At 55.2% G+C, this 23,462-nt stretch overlaps 1 protein-coding gene across 1 annotated transcript in view; it reads right to left on the bottom strand.

Moving 5' to 3' along the window:
* Window positions 1–8,187: 8,187 nt before the first annotated feature.
* The window catches only part of AP3B2 (adaptor related protein complex 3 subunit beta 2), a 36,614-nt gene continuing 21,339 nt past the window's right edge, over window positions 8,188–23,462 (bottom strand). Inside the window, exons 14-27 of the mRNA XM_029952303.1 lie at window positions 23,341–23,450; window positions 22,240–22,416; window positions 16,029–16,215; window positions 14,657–14,775; window positions 14,167–14,275; window positions 13,764–13,881; window positions 13,181–13,367; window positions 12,951–13,011; window positions 12,516–12,622; window positions 12,106–12,334; window positions 11,605–11,689; window positions 11,298–11,395; window positions 8,716–8,854; window positions 8,188–8,609 (exon numbers count right to left, since the gene is read on the bottom strand). Of these exons, the coding sequence (XP_029808163.1) occupies window positions 8,459–8,609; window positions 8,716–8,854; window positions 11,298–11,395; window positions 11,605–11,689; window positions 12,106–12,334; window positions 12,516–12,622; window positions 12,951–13,011; window positions 13,181–13,367; window positions 13,764–13,881; window positions 14,167–14,275; window positions 14,657–14,775; window positions 16,029–16,215; window positions 22,240–22,416; window positions 23,341–23,450 (1,877 nt within the window). The 3' untranslated portion in view covers window positions 8,188–8,458. The remainder of the gene's footprint in view (window positions 8,610–8,715; window positions 8,855–11,297; window positions 11,396–11,604; window positions 11,690–12,105; window positions 12,335–12,515; window positions 12,623–12,950; window positions 13,012–13,180; window positions 13,368–13,763; window positions 13,882–14,166; window positions 14,276–14,656; window positions 14,776–16,028; window positions 16,216–22,239; window positions 22,417–23,340; window positions 23,451–23,462) is intronic.

Here is a 23,462-nt window from a genome sequence, read left to right on the forward strand (position 1 = left end):
AAGAGGGCGCGACTTACAAGCCCCTGCGACTCGGCGGCGGTGTGGTTTGTCAGGAGAGCCCCGTGCCGGTGCTCCTGTTCTTCCAAGGACCCCTCCAGGGCGGGAGCCGGCCCTGCGCGCCCCTGCGCCCCTGCCCTAGCCCCTGCCCTTGACTCTACTCCCTGGGTAGAGTCCGGCAGGCACGCTCACACTAGATCGGCTGCTCGCGGAGCTGGAAGTGGGGCGCGTCGGGAGATTGAGGAAAGTTACTAAGACAGCCGAGGTACTCCTTGGGCCGAAGTTCCCAAGGGAAACCAATTCCGATCCTCCTGCCGTACAGTTATAGGAAGCTTGACGGAGTGGGGACAAGGGACAGGGTGGGGGGCACGGGGCAGGAGGTTACCACCATGGTCCCCGGCTGTCGTCAGGAAAGGCGACCTGGGTGGGGTAGCTGGTGCAGGAGCGGTGCGGAAGCCCCCAGCGAGCGCAGAGGCGGAGATGGCATTCCGGGCGGGAGACCGAGCAAAGGCGGGGAGGAGGATGGAACAGAGAGACCCAATTTGACAGGGATGGAGGGGAATATGTGCCGATTCCCCAGGAGGAAAGCCTGGGCCCAGTGTGCGAAGGGTCTTTATTTTGCAGGCAGCAGGGGACTATCAAGAACTGTAAACAGGAGAATGGCAGTATCAGGTCTCTTAAGAGTGACTGGAGACTTAGTAGAGGCTGGGGAGAAAAGGGACTGGAGTGAGGAGAGGGACCAGCGTCCGCAGAACATTACTGAGTGTTACACATGTGTTGTCTCATCATCCTGACACTGTTTAGAAAGCATCTATTATGCACAAGGCTCCTCCTGGCAGGAAAACAGGATGGCTGCCTCCCTGGCAGCCTGGGGGGGCTGGCCTGGATCTAATGGCTGGGGGGGCCGGGGAGCGTGGGCAGAGATATATCTCAGACATATCCTCCTGCAGGAAGCTTCCTTGGGTTCCTGGGTCATGCGCAGAGAGGGTGATGGCTGTAGGGTCAAGACAAAAGGAGGCCCTGGTCTCCCTTACCTGTCAACTATTCTACCCTCTTCCTGCTTAGGCACCAAGCCCCCCTCCTCAAGGCGGTCCATTCCAGCCACCTGCGGCCCTTCCTTCTTGAGGAGCAGCCCACCCCTGAGTCTTACTCTGGCAAAGAGCGTAGGACAGCTGCTCTGAAGTGGTGTATTTCGCTTGACTTAGGGGGTGCCAGCCTAGACACCTATATTTAGCACAGGAGCCACCTGGGGGGGGGGTTGAGAGCACCCAGGGAGGCCCAAGGCACATCTGAACAGGCAGTCAGCTGATGGATACCGTGCAGGAATGAGGTCCCCGCCAGCCGGATCTTTCAAGACAACCTGGCTTGTCTTGGGTTGTGTGTGTGTGTGTGTGTGTGTGTGTTTTTAATGTGATATCTTCCTAATTTTAAATTTGGTCATGAATTTAAATTAAAAGAGCAAAGCCCAGTATGTCCACGGGCCCATGCAGCCCTCTTGCTGCAAACTTGTGTACATTCTTCCTCCTCCTGACCCAAAGCTGAGCAAGATAAGAATCTGAAACCTGGACTGCAGCCCCAGGGAATAGGTATCTGGGAGCTCTTTCATATTTTAAAGCTCCTAGCCATAAGAAAATGAAGGCCCTTCCCAGTGACTTGGAACAGAAATTGCTGCTGCTTAAAATCCCTCTTCCTAAACTTGCTGTGGCAGTAAGAAGAGCTGACTTTCCCTGTGTGCCTACTGTGCGCTTGGCGCCATGCTAAGTGTTTTTTAACCTGTGTTCAATGAGAAAACGGAAGCTTAAAAAAAAAAAAAGGCTAAATAACTAACCCAGGGACTCCTGGCTAGAAATGGAGGAGTGGGGGCTCAAACCCAGTCTTCCTGCTCCAGAGCCTGAAGTCTCAGCCAGAGGAGAACAAGATTTCCAGCACCTTTGTGTCTGCACTTCCTTCAGACTGACCCCAGGGACCTCTGCATGGTAGAGGAAGGGGTGGCGAAGTCAAAATGCCATCATGGCCTCAGGTGTGGCTGTGCCCCTGTGCTCCCTGCCCACACTTGGCCATGCCCGCAGGTAGAACAGGAAGAACAGTACCTCCGACTAGAAGATGTCCACAGTCCACAGGGTGGGGTGTGGAAAGCAGCAGAGGTGGAGATACTAAATGACTCGGGTCAAGTCCCCACAGCTGGTCGCTGGCAGAAGTAGCAGGAACAAATAGGCAGCATTATCCATTCTCCGAGTCGACAAAAGCCTTTTGAGCCTAGCTATGCCTGGCACCGGCTCTGCAGTCAAGCCCAAGATTTACAATACAGGTTTTAAGCATAACGGTAATCGGCTGGACTAAGTTTTAAATGCGTGTACTGGGAAGATAGGAGGGGCCCTGCAGCCTTGTTTATGCTTAGGTGCTCGGTGCTCCCACAGCAGGCAGAGAGCTGAAAGAAGACAAGACAGCTGGGAGAACATAAATTTTCTGGTTGAAAAGATCAGGAGGGGGATTTACTTAGGAACTCAAGACCACAGAGTAATGTAAGCACACAGGGCCTCTGCTAGACTTTTCCCAAGCTCTGTGCGGGAGAAACCACGCTCTTTGTTGTTGTTGTTGTTTTTGTTTATGTCTTTTAAAGCGGGATTTTAAAATGTGGATCAGCCCCTCCTTTCATCATATACAAATGCAAATTTAAAGTGGGTTAAAGATACAAATTTAAAAGGCATTACTTGGAAATTTTCTAGAAAAAAATATTAGAATATTTTATTACGTCAGAGTATGGGTGAATTTTGTCAATAAGAAACAAAAAGAACAGGACATAAAGGAATATTGATAAATGTGGCCACATTGGGATTTAAAATCTTGATTTAACAAAAGATTTTTTTTAATTAAAAAAGAAGTCCTAGACTTGAAGAAGATATTTACAATGTGAGATCTATAAAGGACTAGTTTCTAGAATACATAAGTACTTCTACAGTCAATGAGGAAAAAAGATAACCTTATAGAAAAATGGACAAAAGATGGGAACAGGCAATGGGCAGAAACTGGAAGCCCAAATGGCCAACAAACAATCACTGATGTGTGCCCTCAGCAGTAACCAGGGAAATGCAAATGAAACCACAGTAGTTATGTTCACACCTCTCACACAGACAAAATGAAGTCTATCTCAGTAGCAAGATCATCACCAGTGAGGGTGTAAACTGGCTCCCCAACTTTGATTTTTTTTTATTTTCTACGTTTTGAATTGAGGGATAACACATACAGTATGGAATCATAAATCTTAGGTTTACAGCTCGGTAATGTTTTACACACATATATACAGGTCACTATCCCCCACATCGAGGCATCGTATCTTCATAGAACCCCATATGGTTACATCATGCTCTTCCCCCTTTATACCTCCCTCCTTGAGGTAACTATTATTCTTACTGACTCCCTGACATTCGTTCTGCCTGTCGTAGAACTTCATATTAGCATTTGGCCTCTTTCACGCAATCTGCTATCTGTGAGATTCACACATGTGGTCGCATGTGGCAGTGGTTCAGTACTCTTGTTAAGTAGTATTCCATGGTATGGTACGGATATACTGAATTTGTTTCTCCATTCTCCTCTTGTCTGGTATTTGAGTTGTTTCCAGTTTGGGGACTCGTGACCATTCTTGATGTGCAGTATAGCTCCTCCGGTGATTCGTGAAGCTGCAGGTGTGTAAGCTCTGTGACCCAGTGATTCTACTCCTAGGGAAATATGTAGAGAAACATTTGCATGTGTTAAAGGAGACATGAGTAAAAATGCCAATAGCTGAATTATGTATAGTTGCAAAAATAAAATAACCACCTTAAATGCTCACCAGCAGGAGAGTGGACCAATAAATTGTGGTATAGTCATACAATAGAATATTATATATAAGTAAAAGTAAATGAGATAAAGCCTACTATAGCAACAGAAACAACTCAGAAATAATACTGAGTGAAAAAAGCAGGAGGCAGGAGGATACATACATACTTTATGATACCATGTATGTAAAAATTTAGGGGCTCAGCCTGGGTGGCTCAGTTGATTAAGTGTCCAGCTCTTGATCTCCGCTCAGGTCATGATCTCATGGTTCATGAGTTTGAGACCTGCATCAGGCTCTGTGCTGATGGTGTGAAGCCTGCTTGGGATTCTGTCTCCTTCTGCCCTTCACCTGCTTGTTTTCTCTCTCTCTCTCTTCTCTTCTTTCTCTCAAAATGAATAAACATAAAAAAACGTAGTATACTGTTATCACAAAGTACCATATCATATGTTGTTGAGGGATGTATCATATGTAGTAAAAGTATTAGAAAAATGCATGGCATTGATAAATGGAAAATTCCAAATAGGTGAGGGGGAAGAGTGTGTGAAATGAGCATGAGGAGTATGGCCTGGATTGGTAAATCCTTTAGTCCTTAAGCCCAGGAATCACCGCACTAGTGGTTGTTATTTTAGTCTTTAAATATCACAGTTTTGGGGGGCACCTGGGTGGCTCAGTCGGTTGATCATCCAGTTTTGGCTCAAGTCATGATCTCGTGGTTCACGAGTTTTAGCCCTGCGTTGGGCTCTGTGCCGACAGCTCAGAGCCTGGAGCCTGCTTGAGAATCTGTGTCTCTCTCCCTTTCTGCCTCTCCCTATTTGTGCTCTTTCTCTCAAAAATAAACATATACATATATATATTTCACTTTTTTTAAGCAGTAAAGGACAGAGATTATTAAAGGCAGTGGTATGCTGGCAGATGTCTGACACTTGGCCGTGGGGAAGGGAGCAATCTGCAGCATTCACCTATTTCTGCGGTAAATATTCCCACCACAGCTGATTTCAAACTACCAGCGTGACACCACAGAATCCCTGGAGGCGTGACAGTCCGTGCTCTGAGCCAGTGTGAGCCCGCTCTGGGCACAGCACTGACACTGACTGTCGGAGCAAAGCGCTTGGAAGGCTGAAGCCCGGCCACCCGGCCACCTCTAGGGACTTTTCCAGCACCTTCGGAGATGGGTCAGGGGGCTGGATTGTCTTTGTCTGTGGCTGTGAAGTCAACCCCCGAACTAAACAGCTTGAAACAACAGGCCTGTCTGGCCTCCAACGCTTCCTGCGGGCTGGGAATCCGAGGCTGACTCAGCCGGGTGGTGCAGGCTCAGGACCCCCACCCCCACTCCGGGGGTGCGGCTGGGCTGGCCGCCAGCACCGCAGGCATCGGCACCGGAAGCGGTGCCGGGGCTGCAAGGTCTGCCTCTCGGCTTGCTCAGTCGGCCGGCACAGCCTCAGTCCCCCGTCACGTGGATCTCCCCGCAGGGCCGCAGGGCCGCTGGCTTTAGCTCCAGACACGCACCCGGCCCTCTCCAGAGCAAACGGCCAGATGGAGCCGGATGCGGGGATGGAGGTGCGGGGACCTGTCAGAAGGACGTCCCACCACGGCGGCAGCATCCCGCGGGCACGCGGAGCCTGATGACATGTAGGAGGGGACAGACCGAGGGCGAGGATGCCCAGAAGCAGGGCTCCCTGGGGGCCTTCCTAGAGGTCAGAGCCCCACCGACCCCACTGAGGGCTGGTTGTCCCGCGACGCTTGTAAACGGGTCAGAGATGCCTGGAGTCTCAGCTCACGGGCACCGTGAGAACCTGGGAGGCCGTGCTTGGTTTCCAGCTACGGAAACCCAGATGTTTAAGGATTTACTTGGGAGGATGCGGCCGCTCTTGTCAGGACCCCTGGGGCGCAGGCTGGCCTCACCCTGGGAAAGAGGACCACACCTCAACCTCCCCCACCCGCCCTTCCTCCCAGCCTTCCCTCTGCAGGTGCAAGTGCTGGGGCTCTGGCCCGTACAGGCGTAGATCGAGGTCACCTTGGCCAATCCCTGAAGAGTTCCTTCTTTCCCAGAGCTGCTCCCTCTCGTTTTCCCTCAGTTAAAGCAAGAAGACAGTCCTGCTTATTCCCCTTATTCTCACACACCCTCGTAGCCCGAGAGAGCAGCCCACGCCAGCACACTGGCACCGCCAGACCCAAGTCTATGCTGGCCTTCCAGGATCCCGCCAACAACTGGGGTCCGGTGTCGGATCGTCTCGGAGCTCTGTGATCTCGGAGCGAAATAAAACACTGACCCAAACTGGAAGGAAGCCCGAGATGGGGGTGCCGTCACCCTCAGTCTCTTGTTTACACGGTATTCATTCCAGGAAGACTCACCAAACTGCACACTTGTGATCTGTACGATTTTCGACATGAATATTATACTTCCATTTACATTTTTTAAAACAGTATTTTTACAACAGTCTTATAAAAATACAGACAGGGACATATGTGTCTTGCTTCCTCCCAGATCCCAGACAGAAGACAAGCATGCTTCCTGAGCCACTGCCACCCTCTGTTCTCCAGGCACCGGGAGGGGTGGGGTGGGCAGGTGTGTGGTTGCTAACCCCACAGCCTGGGACACGCTCCGGAGAAGCCAGCACGGGGCCGGGACCAAAAGCTCCAGCATCTGGGACTCTCACCCAGGGTTCGAGGTCCCCTTTCTCGGAGGCTGTGGGAGCCCTGGCTGTGAGCTCCTGGAGGGGGGCCGGGGGGTCACCTCACGAACTTCTGGCTCCTACAGAGTCCAGCTGGGGGCCGTTGTCTGATGGTCCCTGTTCAAATTCCTCGGGAATCTGCTCTCGCCTTCTTACACTGCGGGCGGTGCTGATTCAGAGACGAAAGTGAGAACAAGTGGACCACTCGAGTGGCCCTCGACTGGCAGATGGGTCCCGTCTCCAAACCTGCAGTGACAAAAACAATGACCCCAGGGAGACCGTGGGGCTCCAAGGCTCCTCAAGGAGCAGAGGCTGCAGCTGCTGTCTGGTGCCACGGAGCCCTGCAAGTCCCCAGAGACAGAGGCAGAGGTGTCCCCTAGGAGAGGAAGGCACACCTGCCGCACCTGTCTCTACCCTGCAGAGCCTCGCTCAGGGACGCTTCAGTGACAGGGCTGTGAGGAGGTATGGGGGGTGGGGGGACAAGTCTGAGTCACAGAGGATCAGAAGCTGAGGCATGACGTCTCAAACTATCATTCGAGTGTGTTGTAACCCGGGCAGTCAAGATGTTCTGCAGGGAAAGGGTTCCACAGTCAGAACCAAGTTTGGGTAACACTGCCCTGGCCCGTTTGGGGGATGGATAGGTCACAATGCAAATCAGCATGTGAGAAGGCTCTGAGAAGGCCTGTGGGAAATAAAGTTGTTTCCCTTAAATCCATTATTCTGAAATTTAATGATCACAGACGCTTTCTTTTTGTTGCCGTGGTGGTGGTTGGAACACATGCTGTGTTATTTTCTACACCTTGGGGAGCAGCCGCTTGCTGAGCCTCCCTCCTCACCAGGAAAGGCCTTAGGAGGGCCCTGACCCTCACCACCACCTCCGGAAGGCTTGTCCCAGGGGCCGGGGCTCTCATCCTCACCGTGCATGTGTGTCCTCAGAGCGACAGCATCTGCCACTGGGGCCTGTTAGAAATACGGAATCTCGGGGCGCCTGGGGGGCTCCATCGGTTGAGCATCCAACTTCAGCTCAGGTCATGATCTCAGGGTTCGTGAGTTCGACCCCCCATCCTGCTCTCTGCTGTCAGCGCAGAGCCTGCCTCAGATCCTGTCTCCCTCTCTCTCTGCACTCCCCCCACCCACGCATGTGCGCTCTCTCTCAAAAATAAACATTTAAACAGAAAGGCCCACCACAGACACTGATCAGAACCCGCGTGTTTAAGAAACCCGCAGGCGGTCTGATGCAGGGCTGTTTGAGAAGCACCCCCCATCTCTCTCCTGTTCGTCCGCTTCCGGGCGGGCGGGCTGGGTCACCCCCCAGCAAGGGGGCCGCTCCGTAGTTGACATATTCTGGCCCTCACACCTGTGCCTGGGGAGTCCCCCACATTACGAGTCCCCCCCCCCAGAAGCCCAGGAGGGGAACCCAGGGGGACCGATAGTCACAGAAGAGACCTTGCTTTTGCAGGACCAAGAGGCTCTTCCGGCTTGGCCTCCCCATCCCTGCTCAGATGTCTCTTCCATACACATGCCTGGGGACGCAGGGACGGTCACCTTGCGGTCCAACCAGAGTCACCTACGAGAGTCCATCACAGCCATCCCTAGGGAGTCAGTAGTGATCTTTCACAAGGATCACACGGTCACACTTAGCCGCTGTCTCCCCTGGATCTCCTCAGACGGAACCCAGAAGGAAGGAGAGCTGAGCCAACGTGTGGGGAGAAGACATTTTATTGGGACGTTGCTGCAGAAATAGCTACAGGAAGCCGGGAAGACGGAAGGGAGGCTCCCCCCGCACAGGCCGCCGGGGGACCCACAGGGAGGCCGCTGCGGGGAGCCTGGAAATGACAGAGGGCAGGTGGCCCCCTGGAAGCTATCTGGCATGAGGATCTGCTATGAGAGAGCGAGGAATGAGAGGTGGCTGACAGCCCACGTGTCGTGAGGGAGAGAGAAGCAGGGGTCGGAGAGGTCCCAGCCCTCGGGATCACTGGGTCAGAGCCTGCACCACGTCCTTCACCAGCATGGTGCCGATCACCATCTTCTCACTGTTGACGGTCAGCTGCGCGGCCCCGGTGGGCCGGGCGTCCAGGGTCAGCAGGACCAGGCTCCCGCTGGTCAGCGTCCTCCCCGCAAATCTGTGGTGAGGGCAGAGGAGGGGACTCAGCCTTTGGGCATGGGGCCCTCCTGCAGAGCAGGCGTCCCCCAAAGCCCATCTCTTCCCTGCTGCTGGGGGCTCTGTACCTGTACTCATCAGATGTCCCACAAGGGACACGACCCAGGTTGGCGATGGCAGTCACTTTCTGCACCACGATGTGGTCACTCCGACAGGCGTCCGGCAGTGTGAGCTTCTCTGTGATCTCACTCATGCCTGTCAGCTTCCCTGGGGGCAGAGGTCACACTGGGCCCAGGGGCTGGCACCTGGGTCTGGCCACTGAGCATCCTCACCAGCATGTTCTTCTCAGGTCAGACAGGTCTCCCACTAAGAGCAGGTCTGACTCTCTCTCTGTCCTGAGCAGGGGCTACCTTCCTCCCACACCACACCCTCCGTCAGGAAGCCAGCCTTCCCACATGCCACCCCACCCAGGGCTCCATCCACGTTGTTGACCAAAGACTGATCCAGCACTTCCCCACCGTCAGACATCCGGGCTACCATCCCCTTGGGAGGGAGGGGCCAGTGGACATGGTGGCCAGTCAGCTTGAAGAGGAGCTTGAAGCCGCAGCTCCGTCCCTGGCCAGGGCTCCTAAAGCCCCCAGACACTTACACCCCCTCCCTCTACAGGGCTGACCTCTCCTCTCCACTCACACCCTCTAGGCCAGCTGCGTGACACCGGCTGTCTGGCCTCCTGCCGCCCTCTCTTCAGCCCCTCTGTCCTCTCCCTGCTGCCTCCCCCTTCCTCTCCTCCTCCTGAGAATGGACATCCCTCTCCTGCGGCCCCCCGCCCCTCCTCATTCCTATATCCTTGCCCCATCCCTCACACCCACCATGTCCAAGTCTCCAAGTCCCTAAAAATCCCCCTCCCGGAAGCAAGACTCCATCATTATGTCAATGCCACGCATCCCTCCCACTCATGGCCGAAGTCCTCCAAAGAGGACTCCGTTTCCTCAAACCCGGGCCTCCTCCAATCCGCTCCAGATGGCCCCTGTCTCCCGTTCGCGATGGCCTGCTCTCTGCTGTGGGCAGCAGCCTCCTACCCGCCGGAGCTGAAGGTGTCGGGTCGTCCTGGCCTGGAGGCCACCCCAGAGCACTCCTGTGCCTTCTCGTCTCTCCCGGTTCCCCTTCCACCTCTTACTCCCTTCCTTCTCTCATCCCTCCCCTCCTCCTTCTCAGAAGAATGCACGTTTCCCATGAGGAAGTTCCTGGCCTGCTTATCTGCCCACCCGTCTCTCTCTCTCAGGGGGATCTGACTCATGCTCACAGCTTTGGCTATCACTTCCATCACCTCGGTCCCCATGACTCCGGCCTAGCGGTGTTTATAGGGCACGCCCGCAGTTGCTTATTAAACACCTTCCTCCTGAATTTCCCAAATGCACCTCACACTCCTCTCACCTGAAACCACCCATGGTCTTCTCTCCTCCCCTGCCTAACCCATTCCTCCTCCTTCCAGACCGGGGGCTCGGCACGTTACAGACCACGGGCCAGTCCGGCCTCCCAGCTGTACAGCCCACGGTTTTTATATTTTTAAAACATTGGGGGGGGAGGGAGTCAAAAGATTAATATTTCATGACCTATGAAAATTATGTGAAATTCAAATTTAAGTGTCCCTGAATAGACTTGTACTGGAATGCAGCCACGCTCACTCATTTACACGTCGTCTGGGGCCGTTTTGTGTGAACAGAGCCGAGTGAGTGTAGCAGAGATCACGTGGCCCAGCAAAGCCCAAAACGTTTGCTTTCTGGCCCGTTACAGGAAAAATAGTTCGCCGACTCCCGGTCTAGGAGAAGGACACTGGAGTTCTTCCTGCCTTCCTCACCTGCCTGCCTCTCCTCCTCCTCGGGACAGCTGCTCGTGGCTCCCCCCTCCCCCCTCCCCACCCCAGCCTCTGCGTTCCCCCTGCTGTGGCTCTCATTCCGTTTCCCACCCTCTCCTCACCACATCTACTGCAACAGCCTTATAAGCAGTCACAGAATTTAGGCCCAGGTCACGCACCAAGTGAGTGGCGCAGTCAGAATTTCAAGCCAGGACTCACGAAGCCCTGCGTCCCTCCCACCTCAGCTGCCCCGCCTCTGTTCCCCTCTGCAGGCTCCCCCATCCGGTCTAGGCAGCTGTGGGTGCTGCTGGGTTCCCCTTGCTGAGGCAGAGGCAGAAGCTGGCCCCTTCCTCAGACACCTTCAGCGACCTCTGCACTGTTAAGAAAGTGAAGTCAAATGAAGTCCTAAACTCTAACAGCGGAGGTGGACCCGATAACCTGGCTGACTCCTTCCAGCTCTGAGATTCTGGGACTGAAGTCCTTTAGCACAGCATTCGAGGCTTCCAGAAACTGAGCCCAACATCTCATTTTCAGCTTTGTTCTCACTCCTTCTCTGTGCTATGGACTCCTCAGCTCCAAACCAAACCGTCTTCCTCCTCACTTCCTGCAAACTTCCACCAACACGTACACGTGCTCTTTCCCCAAGCTGGAACAAATGCTGGCCTAGAATTTTCCGCCTGGCTGAGTCCCACTCTCTCCAAAGCCTCACTGAGGCGACCCACCCTCTGCGAAGCCTGTGCTGGAGGCACAAGCTCCGAAGATGCTGAGGTTCCTCCAGTATGACTGAGCCGTGAGCTTCCTGGGTCCCCCTGGGCGGTGCTGAGCCCCTCCCTGTCCACCCTGGGGAGCACTCACCCTGTTCCTTCTTGAACTCATTCTCGCTCATGAACACAGGAGCCATCAGCTCCCCAACGGGTGGCTGAATGGAGACGTAGAACTGCCGGGTTTGGGTGCTGGGAAGGGGGCGGGGAGGAAATGGAGGGAGAGGAAATGAAATGAGGCATCTCTTCCCCTCACCTCCCACTTTGGAGGCAATAGAGAGAGAGAAGATCTGAGGGCTTGCAATGGCTTCTGAACTGAGCAGGTCCGATGTGTCCCTGACATTCTGCTCCCTCCTCTCCCCAGCCCGCCCTCCCACGCCCTCCCTGAGTTGGATACGCACCACAGCTGGAAATTGGCTGCCTGGGTTGAATCACAGAAATTAATGCCCATCACAGCAGTGACAGATTCTCCAGGTGCCAGGGACTCTGCAGTGGTATGAAACACGGAAAGAGGGACCGGGAGAGACACTGTCACCTGACAGGTCTGGAACCCAGCTCCATTCTCCCCTCCACTGCCAGAGCTGACCACCCCTCTATGTGCTCCCAGCCTTCTGGGTCCCTGGAGATATTTCTTGGTTTTCTCCTGAAAACCCTTTCCCCACCCACCCTCACCCCATGTAAGTCAGTCCTGAAACAACCAAGGCCAATATCTGCCTCGGGCACCTGCCCTGATACAGACATGCTGGGTTCCTAGTCTGTATTGTCTACAAGGGCGCTATCATGTTAGATGCCCTCTCTGTGCCCTCATGGCCTGGCCTGGCACAGAGAGGGCATCAGCAGCCACAGAAAGACTGAGGCTGTCAAGGAGCCCCCTTCTCTAGCATGTCCAAGGCCCTCCGTACCGATTTCAGGAAACTCCTGGATGCTGATGCCAGCAGGCAGTTTGGGGGTGCCTATGTGCAGGCCCTTGATGGGGGTCTCAGAGCTGTTGGAGAAGTGGATGTGCACAGATACCATATGGGGGTCCCCAGAGAAAGGCTGGCGACTGAAGGTGTAGTCCACAGCCAGCCCCTCGCCGGCTACACGGTGGAGCAGCTCCTGCCTCCCAACGCCTGACACTGGACTCAGCAGCTGGAGGGGGAGGAGGGACAGTATGGAAACGAACAAGGAGAGAGCCTGTCTCTGCCTTGTCCTCACCTGGGGTCACCCAGCAAAGGGGACTAAAAGCTATCCCCTACATCACACAAACCCACACACAAATCCACACTGTAAGATGCACCCCAGACACGTGCCCCTCCCCCATCCCACTCACCGAGGGCACCAGTGGGGAGTCTGTGAGCGTCAGGCCCTCCAGGTCAGTAGCCAGACTGGTGGACACGATTGTGGGGGTAGATACAGGCTGGACACTGGGAGGGGTGACTGTGGGAGCAGATGAGGAAGGCTATGATGAGGGAGGCGATGTGGACTTGGCTTGGATTGAGCAGGGAACCCAAAGCTCAGGGAGGCAGATGGTTCAGCACCATGGACAGTGAAGCACATGGCACCCTGGGGGCTCTTACTGGGAATATTGGCCCTTACATCCCAACCCAACACCTAGTGCAGCTGTCCTGCTGCCCTCTCGGACCCAAGAGTGTGTTCTGTCTGTTCCCCCTGCCCCGGAGCCTTGGGAACCTAATCCAGAGCTCCTATGGACCTTCCTAAGCTACCTCCCCAAGCTCTTCCCCCAGTGACTTCTACCCAAACTCACAATCCTCTAGGTCAAGCAGAGAGATCTCCTTGGCTACCGGGGCACTCTTGCCACTGGGAGGCTGAAAGAGAAAAATGGGATGCAGGTGCAGGAGAACACCTGGCTTGGTCTGGGTCGGGTAGACGATGCCATGGTCTCTTCTAGACGGTACGGGATGACAGGCTCCCCTCAGGATGTGGGAAAGCCCCTGGCCCATGGGCCCACCCCCCTCCCTGCCCCAAGGCTCGCACTGTTTTTTTCCTCCAAGAGGCAGGTTCTGCCTGCTCCTCCTCCGTCTCTGATGTTCTCTCCGACTCTGATGAGCCGCTGCTGGAATCGCTGTCCTCCTCTGAGGATGAACCTTCTCCCTCAGGTCCCTCAGGCACCTTCTTCCTCTTCTTCATCTTCCTCTTCTCACCCTCCTCCTCACTCTGTTCACTGGAGGAGAGCAGGCAGATGGGGCTCAAGCCTGGCCTGGACACACCTGCTCTTACCTCACAGAAGAGAAGGAAAAGCCCGGGAAAGTGGGGGGACGGGAGGGGGCTTGAGCCAGTAGGGCACAGCTGGGCTCCTGTGTCTGGGTCCCAGTGAGAGTTTTAAACAGGCCTGGGTCCCTGGCCCCCCAGCGCTTCTCCCCACTGCTCCCATGAGGCCTGGCCCAGCACAGAGACCCCTGCAGCCAGCCACAGCAGTCATCCTGGGAGTGCACTAGGGGTCTGCAGGCCCCATCAGATCAGGGGCTCTTAAGAGTGGCTAAGGCTGAGCATTCCCCCTCCTTTTCCAGAGGAGACCCCCAGCCCCCAGCCCCAGCCACCTGGAAGGCTCCCCTCTTACCTCTCGCTGCTCCTCCCTTTCTCCTCCTCCTGGTCTTCACTATCAGACTCACTGCTGGACGCCCCGGAGCCGCTCTCGCTGCTGCTCTTACTGTCCGAGGCACTCTCGGACTCGGGATCTGCGGAGGAATCGTTTCAGGCCTCCCGCTGTGTGCAGACCTCCTCGGTCCAGAGCAGGTGCCCTGGGGTCCTAGCCTGACTCAGCACTGAAGCTGCAACGCCCTGAGCTGCCCCTGGCCCCATATGCCAACCGCACCAACCAGGACACAGGTGGACCCACGGGGGACACACAATCGCTCAGGTCCACCGACTCATGTCCAGGCGCACACAAGCCAGTGCGCAACCCTGTGGGCACATGAGGCTGTGTGAGGCATGCAGAGTCCCCGGCTCTGCTCTCTCCTCACCACTGTCTGCAGACTCTGTGGGGCCTGACTCCCCCTCTGAGTCAGAATAGAAGGGTTTCTCCTTCTCCTTCCTCTTCTCTCGATTGGAGCACTTGGTCCATTCTGGTACCTGGGAATGGGGGAGGGGCGAGAGGAGCATGAACTCACGGCTGGGGAGGAGGAAGGAAAGCACCAGGCCTCTGCCTCTCACCCTGCCTCTTGGGCCCTACTTGGCCCCATCTCTGAGATGGAAGGATGAGGGGGAGGAGATGCTGCTCACACACGGGGAGGGGACGGGGCAGCACAGGGTGCAGGAGAGAGCACTGCACACCGAGCAGGGGGCACACGGCACATAGGCAGGGGGACCTCCATGTATTCGCCCAACAGGCCCACGTGGGTCTCGATAAGGGACAGGTCTTCTTCCTGCATGGGGGGAGGGTGTCAGGAGGGCTGGGCCCCATCTGTGCCCCCCCCAGCCACACACACAAATTGAACCCTTCACCCTGCTGACCTCCACATTTCGCACAGATGGGTCTGGAGCCTCCTCTGGCCAGTCTGGGAGCTCCTGGTAGCCTGTGGCCTTGGCATTGAGCAGGTGGGACAGTGAGCCCAGCTGGAAGTGGTCCCGGTCTGGGGGCAGGGTTAGAGGTCAGGCCAAGGGTGGGCATTAGGAAATGCCCTGGGGGTTGTCTCCCAGGTGGGGGTGTGATTCTGGTTGGGATCCCCTATCAGGTAGACAGAAGGCGTGCGTGTGTCCTGTATGGGTTCCTCCACTCTGGGGACACCTTTAGGTCCACATGCCCGAAGATAAGGTTGTCCAGCCTGGCTCAAGCAGGGGCTGAGGGATGGGGGCCGGTGGGACCGCGGGGGAGGGCAGGGGGGCTCCGGAGAGAGGCTGCAGGCCCATCTGCTTGGTTCTGCCTAAGGGGGAGGCAGACAGGTGAGTGTGGCTTCTCCTCCAAGGCAGTGGGGGCCGTGGGCCTCAGCACGGCCAGGCTCAGCGGGGAGGCCTACATATAAGAGGCCAGTGACTGGGGAGAAGATGCTGGCCGGGCTGGGGCAGGAAGGGGAGGCATGCCTGGTCAGGCTCCGGACCCTGTGGGAGGGGTGAGCACTCTGAATGGGAGTGAGGAGTCAAGGCCAGAGGTCCAGCCCGTGGTATTGGAGACTCGTGAGTGGGGATGGGGTTGGGGAGGAGAAAGGGACTTCCTCCTTCCCAGGAAACAGTTAAATCTGCCCCATCGCTCAGAATCTCCCTACTCCTGAGGTCCAGGGAAGAAAAAAAAAAAATGAACAAAAAAACACCCAGGAGAATCGAGCTTTGTGAAGGAAGGCTCCACTCCTGGGTCGATTCCGAGGCCCAGGGAGCCACCTGGGGGACTGTCCCCTCCCAGCCTCTCTCAGGGCCCCCGTCACAGGACACGAGCCCAAGGACAGAGCCGAGACCGAAGGCCCGGCATTCGGGCCGGGCTCCAGGGACAGCCCGGAGCGCTGGCAGCTTCCGTCCCAGGGCTCTTACAGACATACGCCTCTCCTTGGAAGGCAGTTTGACTTCCTGCCTTCCGGGGTCCTTGGAATTTAAATCTTGATACATAGTGCTGGCTCAGGGAGGGGGGGCAGACAAGAGAGGAGCAGGGCCATGCTGGTTGGGAGAGCAGGGACTCAGGTAAGATGATGCTGGTGGGGGTGGGGAACCGGTGAGCAAGTCCCAGGTGCTACACGAGGGGTGGGCTGGGGGGCGGAGCCTGGCATTTCTCACTAAGTCCTGATGTCTGGCTAAGACTGGGACCTCAGGGGGAAGAGCTGGGTCTGGGGTCCTGGCCAGTTCCCCTCCTTCCCCCCGACCTCTGTCCCCAAAGGTTACCCTTGACTTCAGCGCCCACCTTTGAAGGATGACTCCAGCACTGGTGCTGGTTTGGGTGCCAGGAAGAGCTTCTTGGCGTGGCGGCTCAGGGCCCCGCCCTGCTCCGAGGGGACGATCAGCTGCCGGGTGAAACGCGCTCGGTCACGGATGTCGTAGTTCTGGTCGTACTTGGCCAGACTCAGCACATACTGGGTCAGGAGCTTGGTCTGGAGGACGAGAGGCGGGGCGGCAGTGGTCAGGGACGGCATAGGCACACACGGGCCCCACAGTGGGTTCCCTGAGCCCCCACCTCCACGAGGTGCCCCCTCCCAGCTGACTGGCAGCTGCCTCCACCCTCTTTCCCTCCCACCTGCCTTCCTACTGCTCTGCCTTCTCTCTCTCCAGCACCTGGCCCTGACTCCTGACCCCAGTTCTGACAGCTGCCGGGACCTGGCAAAAGAGGTCACCCCTTTGGAATCTCCTCCCTCTTGGCCATGAGCTCCGTTCTTCCTGAGTCTGTAGTCCCCACTGCCCCAGGCCCAGCTCCCACCCCTGCTCCAGGCAGGGCCAGCCTCTTTACTCTGGGATGCTAGGGTGAATGGACATCTGGAACATTCTACCAGAAACCTCACAGTTCCCAGCCTCCACCACACAGAGGAAAACGAGACAAAAGAAGGTGTTGGTGGGGGACACATGGAGATCCCACTGGTAGGGGCTGGCCTCATGCCCCATCGACCCACATGATACATTCTGAACTGCCCAGAGTCTCAAGGCCATGACCTCCTGTGAAAGGTTCCGACGGGATCAGAGCAAACTGCAGCTGCCTGTGGGTTTGGTGCAGTCACATGGGGGCCACTGCCTACAATCAAGAAAGCCACATCCCAGGCAGTCACATTCCAGGGCCCCAAAGCTTGATTTCTGCCTTGATCCTGGCCTGTTCTAACCTGCCTTTAGGACCTGACAGGTAGCAGGTGTCATTCTAGTGCTATGTGCTGTGTAAGGAGTGTCACACGATCTCATGTGACGTCCACAAGGCTTCCGAGAGTACGTGCGACCGCTCCCACTTGCAGAGAAGCAGAGTCCGAAGTGACTTCTCTCAGACTGAGGAGCCAGGCAGGGCTGCTTCTAGGCCCGGGCCTGCAGAGCCAGCGATTCGCCTGCTTCCCCGCACTGCCCACCTGCTGACCCATCCGGGCCTCCATCTCTTATAAGCAGGACTGAACCACCAAGTACACGCATCTCAAATCCGCACAGCCACAGTGCAGACCCAACGGAGGAGTCTGGAACCAACCTTGGTCTTCCTGAGGTGTATGGACATCCGGCCACGGACATGGATGATTCAGGTCACCCAGTGGAAGCATCAGGAAGATGCCCATGAGGGTTAGCCCCCAGATGCTGACCCAGAATCAGAGCTGCTGCTGTGGCAATACTAGAAAGCCACTGTGACTCTCTCGTACCTACAACATGGGCCACAGGGGTTTCGGCGGTCCCGCCTCCGCCTCGGCCCCTTCCAGCAGGAGGAACGCCTGCAGCACCATTCCCATCACGGAAGAGAACGCTCAACTCCATGCCCTCCCAGGCAGGAGACCTCATCACAGACCCCCCTCCTTGCGCCAGACATCACCTGACTAGTCACAGCGGCCGGATGCGCTTATCAACACGGTCCAGTATCAAGATGCTGCTGATTCCCCTCTTCAGATTTCCCAGCTGGCTGATCAGACTCTCTCCCTCCCCCCTAGTCCTTGCCTAGTTCTGGAAAGAAGTGTTAAAGATTTGGCTCATCTCTCCACAGAGTTAACTGAATCTCAGCAACCAACACAGGAAGGGGCTGGTTCACCCACCTCAACGCTGCAAGATTTGCTTATAAGAATTTGTTCCCCTTTTCCATCCCAAGCACCCACTCATCAGATATTACAGCATCCAGTCTGCACCACCAAGACCCTCACCTCACTCAGCCGGGATGTGCAGGATTTATGGGCGGCTCAGGAGAGCTTCTGGGACATGCCTCAGCGCACCGAGAACAGAACAAGGTTCCCACAACCAGTGGGAATTCTTCCAGGGGAGAATTTTAAGTGAGAAACATAGCCTCCGTTTTTTTTTCTTTTTTTAATATTTTTTTTGAGGAAGAGCACAAGTGGGGAAGGGGCAGACAGAGAGGGGAATGAGGATCTGAAGCAGGCTCTGCACTGGCAGGCTGACAGCAGCCAGCCTGATGTGGGGCTTGAACTCACGAACCGTGAGATCATGACCTGAGCTGAAGTTGGGCCCTCAGCCTGAGCCCCCAGGTGCCCCACACGGGCTCCTTTTCAAGAAGTGATGCCAACACACCTGCTACCTGGCAACCACCTGTTGAGTCATACTGGGAAACTGGCTCTTAAAGTAAAACAAAATACATCCTGACCTCACGTATAAAAATGAGCTCCAGAAGACCTGGCACAGGTTTTAAGGTCCTCCCCCACAGTCCCTGCCTCCCGGTGCTCCTGCCTTATGTGATCCCCTCTCCTTGAGTGTGGGCAAGACCTGAAACTTGCTTCTGACCAATAAGCTATGGCAAAGGTGACGGGGGGTGGGGGGGGGACAGAATCCCATGATTCTGTTTCATTAGCTAAGACTTGGGCTCAGGTGGCTAAGCAACCAACTCTTGATTTCGGGTCCGGTCATGATCTGTGGTTTGTGGGATCGAGCCCTGTGTTGGGCTCTGTGCTGACAGCTCAGAGGCTGCTTGGGATTCCCTCTCTCCTTCTCTCTGCCCCTCCCCAGCTTGCACTCTCTTCCTCTCTCTCAAAATAAACCAACACTGGGGCACCTGGGTGGCTCAGTCAGTTAAGCATCCGACTTCGGCTCAGGTCTCACAGTTTGTGGGTTTGAGCCCCGCATCAGGTTCTGTGCTGACAACTCAAAGCCTGGAGCCTGCTTCAGATTCTGTTACTCCCTCTCTCTCTTTCCCTCTACCACTCGTGCTCTCTTTCTCAAAAATAAACTATAAAAAAATTTTTTTTAAAAACCAACTTAAAAAAAGACTTGATCTAAAGATTTTTTCCCTTGTGGCTTTGAATAAGGAGCCATGTTGGGAGACCCTCTTGGCAAGGGTGGTCTCTAAAACTGAGGGTGGTCGCTAGCGGACAGAGAGCCAGGAGCCAGGGCCTGAATCCCACCCCCCCGAAGGAACTGCCTCCAACCACCAACCACGCCCGCTCGGGAGTGAGCCCTTCCCTGCAAAGCCTCCGGATGAGAGCCCAGCCTTTATCAACATCTCGGCCCTGGCCTTGCAGAAGCCCTAACGAAGCCAGGCCTAGCCCCTCGCCCACAGAAGTTGCGAGAAAGTAAGCATGCTGTTTTAAGCCACTAACTTTATGGTAACTCACAACACAGCAAGAGAAAACGATGACAGATTTAAAAAATAGAAAAATAGAAAAAAAAATCTAGAGGAAATAAATTATAGGAGAAATATTTAATTGATCTACATGAATGGGGAAATAACTTTCTAACTATGAAGGCACTGGAAAGAAACAGAAATTAAAAAGTTAATAGAGGGGCACTTGGGTGGCTCAGTCGGTTAGGTGTCTGACTTCAGCTCAGGTCATGATCTCGCAGCTCACGGGTTCAAGCCCCGCGTCGGGCTCTGCGCTGACAGCTCAGAGCCTGGAGCCTGCTTCTGAGTCTGTGTCTCCCTCTTTTTCTGCCCCTCTCCCACTTGTGCTCTCTCTCTCAAAAATAAAAACGTTTAAAAAAAAGTTAATACATTAAAGAAGACACAGATGTGCAACTTCTGGGTGACTTTATACAGGGACTAGAAATGTTTTTCTTTTTTTAAGCTAAGGAAATAAATTATAAGATTAATGGTGGTCTTTTCTAAGTGGTAGACCTATGGCTAATTTAAACTTTTAATTATTATTTTTATGGGTTTTCAAAAATGTTATGATGAACATGCATTATTTTTATATTAAAAAAAAAGTTAACGTTTTTTGTTTTAACTCTGCAGAACTTGGTCAAAACCTTCCATCCACTCCAGAGGCCAGATGTGAGCCCTCACCGGACCCCCAGCGGAGCCTCCTCCCACATCTCACCTGACATACACAAGGCAAACCCCCGCCCAGTGGTGCCCAGATGCCACACCTCACCCCCGGGGTGTAATGACCACCTTCCCCTCCAGCCTTCTGTCAGTGCATCTGTAACAGCTGCTGTGTTACAGAACCCAATTATCTGCTGCGCCAGGGTGGGGCAGAACTTCTCCTTGGCCTTCCCCTCGGGCCTCAGCCTGGGCCGGGATCTGGCCTGCTGGGGGGTGGGGGTGGGGGGCAGTAAGCTGGGAACGGCTGGTAGCAGGCCCAGAAAGTCACCCGTGATACCGGAGAGGGAAGTATCCCCACTGCTTTGCAAGAACATCCTCCTCCTGCCAAGTATGCCAAGGATTCCCTTTTCTCCACCGTTTTGAGGACGGGCTGGGAAGAAAAAATGGACGGAGGGAGGGTAGCAGGGAGGGGAAAAGCTCTCTTTATTGAATCAAAGAAACATCCAAGGGGCCTGTGCCTGGAAGAACCCACTGTCAGGTCAAGGGTGCCTGGAGGACACGTCCCATTTGCCTGAGCAGCCTACCCTGGGTGCCCTGTTGGGGCTGGGACCCCTATGTCCTGTCAAGGAGACAGGCTCAGCCGGACACGCCCACATTCTCTGTGCCAACCCTGACGACAGTTCTCACGGCTCTGGGTTATGTACTGTTTCCCTACTTGGCTCTGAGCGTTTGGAGGCCAGTAAACATGTCTCGCTGATGGTCACTATCCCAGGACACAACTCCGTGCCAGGCATGGTAAGTACTCAGCAAATACACGCCAGACAAAGCAATGAAACGAAACAAATGCACATGCAGCCAAGAGTGACAACTTGGGGAAATGCCACGTGGACACACCCAGGCCCAAGCAGACACGCGGACATCACACATCACCGTCCTGGGGCTCAGGATTCCCGCTCGGACCTCAGCCTATCTGGCCGGCTCCCCGCCCACACGCCTCCATCTTGTCAAATGTTCCTCCCACCTGCTCCTTCCTCCCCTCTGAACAGAGGCGGCACACAAATATTTGTTCAGTGACTGACTGCTTCCCCACGGTCTTCTCTTTGCAACCTGCCTCACCCACAATACTGATGCTCGCAGACTAAGTCCCTGACTGCTCCCATGGGTGACTGCTGCCTTTCCAACTCCTGACGGGTGTCCCTGCCCAGGATGGCCCACCCTAGCCCTCGCAGATCAAAGGGACCGCTGAAGAAGCACAGCTGCTCCCATCCAAAGACTCCAGGGATGGCAGGGCGACACCTGCAGGCAGGCGGGGTGTAGCCGCCTACACAGTCTTCAGGTGTAGCCGAGCTGCTGACCCCAGCCACCTACCCAGGTACTTTGCTCCACAGGTTGCCAAGCTTTTTCTAGCAAGGGCAGAGAGTAACTATTTTAGGCTTTGTGGACCATATAGACTCACAACTAGTCCACTCTGCTGTTGTAACACAATAGCATCCGTAGACAATAAATGAATGAATGAACATGGCTGTGTCCCAATAAAACTTTATTTACAAACACAGATGGCAGGCGGATTTGGTCCGCTGGCAATATCCTTTGCCAACCTCTACCTCCCTCCACTTAGTGGGGCAGTGAGTGTGGGAACTGTCATGATGTTGGCGTCTCCAACCCCTTAAGCTCTGCGCATTACGTTTGATTCTTAGGAGAATCTCCTGGAACCATCTCAGGAGTTGCTAGACACTCAAGAGGTTTTTAATATCCTGATATTCCAGCTCGGTTGAGCCATGCCCTTGGCTATGCAGAGATTTGTCCTCACATCCCTGGCACAGACTGGCCAACCAACACCCCTCATTGGGAGGAAGGACAGACCACATCTCCTGGGACATACATTCACCCACCGGTGCCTGTCACCGCTGGCCCCTCCCTCAGTCCCACTCAGCTGTGGTTCTAGGGCCCCGTGGTTCCAAAGGCGGCAGGTGGGATCACTCCCATAGGCAGACAGGCGGTCACAGCCCCACAGGAGCGCCTCCTCAACTATGGCCACCACCCCTACCCGGCCCTTGGGTCCTCAGAATAGCTGCGGACCTTGGGGGGACAGGTTACGGGGAGAGACTGAACACTTGTCGTGAACTCTCTCATCAGAAAGACATGCTGGACTTCACACCTACCTGGTGAGGGCCCACAAACTGCTCCCTGGGCCATTTCTGGGCCCAGCGTGTTTTAGGGGACATCTCTCAACCCTTACCTGCTTAGAGTTGGTCAGGTAGAGCTTGGCTGCCAGGTTGATGACCTGCAGCTTGACAATGTCCTCCTCTGCCGTGAAGGACTTGGCCATTTTTCTCAGGACGTCAGGCGCAATCTTGGGGACGTGCTCACAGTACTCGCCAATGAGCCACAGGATGCTGGCCCGGGCCATGGGCACCTGTGGGTGTGCAAGGGGATCAGGCCTGGGGTTCACATGGAAATGTGGGCAGGCATGTGGCCTGCCAGGGAAATGGCATTCCTCCCGCACGCCGGGCTAGGAACTGTGGGGCTCATACCTTGTCCTGCGGGACAGAGGGTAGGAGGTGGGCACTTCCTGAGCGGCACCCCTGCTCTGCCCTAGGGGTTCACTAGCATGCACGGAGCTTTCAGACCCCTGAGTCAGGCCTGGTCTTGTCTAAAAGACTGATCTTCTAGATCCCTTGTGCCCTGTGTTTTAGTTCCATGCTATTCTTCCTGAACCTTCAAGGATGCCTTACTTTACCGGCGCAACAGCAAAACACTAGATGTTTCCAGTGCACCGTTGGCCACGCACGGCCAGAGCTTTAGAGAAAACATGAGTGGTGGCACAGGCCAGCGAGCTCAGCAAGGGTCCTCGAGGGGGAAAGCAAATCTTGGGACAAACTCAGGGTCACCCGGTCCCATCTGCTCCTTTTCCTCCTGCAGACCCTTGCAGAGCCAGCATGGAAGGTATGGACGGTGATTCTACTAGGCTAGTGCGTTTAATTGCAGGGTTTTATTTATTATTAAAATATTATAATATTTTATAATAATATATAATATAAAGTATTTATTATTTAAATTTTTAAATTTTTTTAATATTTAGTTATTATTGAGAGACAGAGCATGAATGGGGGAGGGGCAGAGAGAGAAGACGACACAGAATCCGAAGCAGGCTCCAGGCTCTGAGCTAGCGGTCAGCACAGAGCCTGACGTGGGGCCTGAACCTGCGAACTGTGAGATCATGACCTGAGCCGAAGCCGGACGCTCAACCGACTGAGCCTCCCAGGCGCCCCAGTTGCAGGGTTTTAAGGTCATGGGGAGGATGCCGGGGTGGGAGGGCAACGCGGGGCTCGTCCCTCACCTGGATGTTGTCCGTGAGCTTCGCCAGGTGCTTGATGATCTCCCCGTGCTGCGCGGGCTGCATCTGCAGCAGCTTCTTAATGACGACCACCGACTCCGCGACCACCAGCTCTGCGGGGCGGG

This window comes from Suricata suricatta, chromosome 9 (genome assembly GCF_006229205.1).
Source record: "Suricata suricatta isolate VVHF042 chromosome 9, meerkat_22Aug2017_6uvM2_HiC, whole genome shotgun sequence".
Classification (NCBI taxonomy): Eukaryota; Metazoa; Chordata; class Mammalia; order Carnivora; family Herpestidae; genus Suricata; species Suricata suricatta.